Source organism: Sphaeroforma arctica, assembly GCF_001186125.1.
Source record: "Sphaeroforma arctica JP610 unplaced genomic scaffold supercont1.154, whole genome shotgun sequence".
Lineage (NCBI taxonomy): Eukaryota > Ichthyosporea > Ichthyophonida > Sphaeroforma > Sphaeroforma arctica.
Window position 1 is genome coordinate 1 of NW_014040404.1, and position 977 is coordinate 977.

Sequence of the window (977 nt, forward strand, 5' to 3'; positions counted from 1 at the left end):
ATTATATATATNTATATATATAGTATATATATATATATATATATAGTTATTATATATATATATATATATACATATATACATACATATATATATATATATATATATATATAATGTGCAAGAAAAATACTTTACTAGTTCATAGATCGGTTTCGCTTGCCAATTTGCTGTCCAAAGCTTCCCTGTGCGCGATTTCAACATCATAACTCGGTCTCCAGCATTTTTTTTTCTGAATACGTATATACATATATATATATGATTACCTTTTTTCACTTTGTGTTTCTTGCCATTCACCACTGCGTTCCCAAGAGGTGTTTCATCGTCGCTGATAGTTATCACGTCGTTTGCATTATTACGATTAGCTATCACCGTTGCCTCTGTGTCATATGATCGGACAGAAATATATGATTTACACTCAAAATATCAATAATAATAAAATGTTTCAAACTCTCAATTTCATACGAAAAAATGGGATCGTTGAACCTACGAGAAGCCACTTTAGCAGTCGATGGGATAGAATTATGCTAATGAAGTGATATAAAGCAGGCATTTTGGAGTTTGATCTAATTTTATACTAACAACTGTAAGCGAAAACAGATTTCCGATTCAATACAATAAATACTCGTAAAGACTACGAGGTAAACTCACCCATAACTACACCAATCACGCAGCCCCTGGCGCTTTAAATTTCGACTAAACATTCATACGTATGGCACTTAAACACACTTAAACTTATACGTACGTAATATTATAGTCAAAAATGTTTGTGCACCCGTACTTCGTATCGATTGTGAACATAGCCACACTCATAGCTTAACGGTAAGCAACCTTAATGTCGAGCACTGTCCATCGCGCACATACCACTCGTACAGTAAGGGTACATATGTTTACACTGTCATTTATACCCACCACCAAATGATATATATATGTAACCACACACATACATATAGGTAAATATAAATATAAACACATATATATAT

At 32.5% G+C, this 977-nt stretch overlaps 1 protein-coding gene across 1 annotated transcript in view; it reads right to left on the reverse strand.

The window, feature by feature from the left end:
* Positions 1-260: 260 nt before the first annotated feature.
* SARC_03131 (hypothetical protein) overlaps positions 261-977 on the reverse strand; it is a gene marked incomplete at its 3' end in the record, with an annotated part of 4,231 nt that continues 3,514 nt past the window's right edge. The window contains exon 6 of the mRNA XM_014303067.1: positions 261-374. Within this exon, the coding sequence (XP_014158542.1) occupies positions 261-374 (114 nt within the window). The remainder of the gene's footprint in view (positions 375-977) is intronic.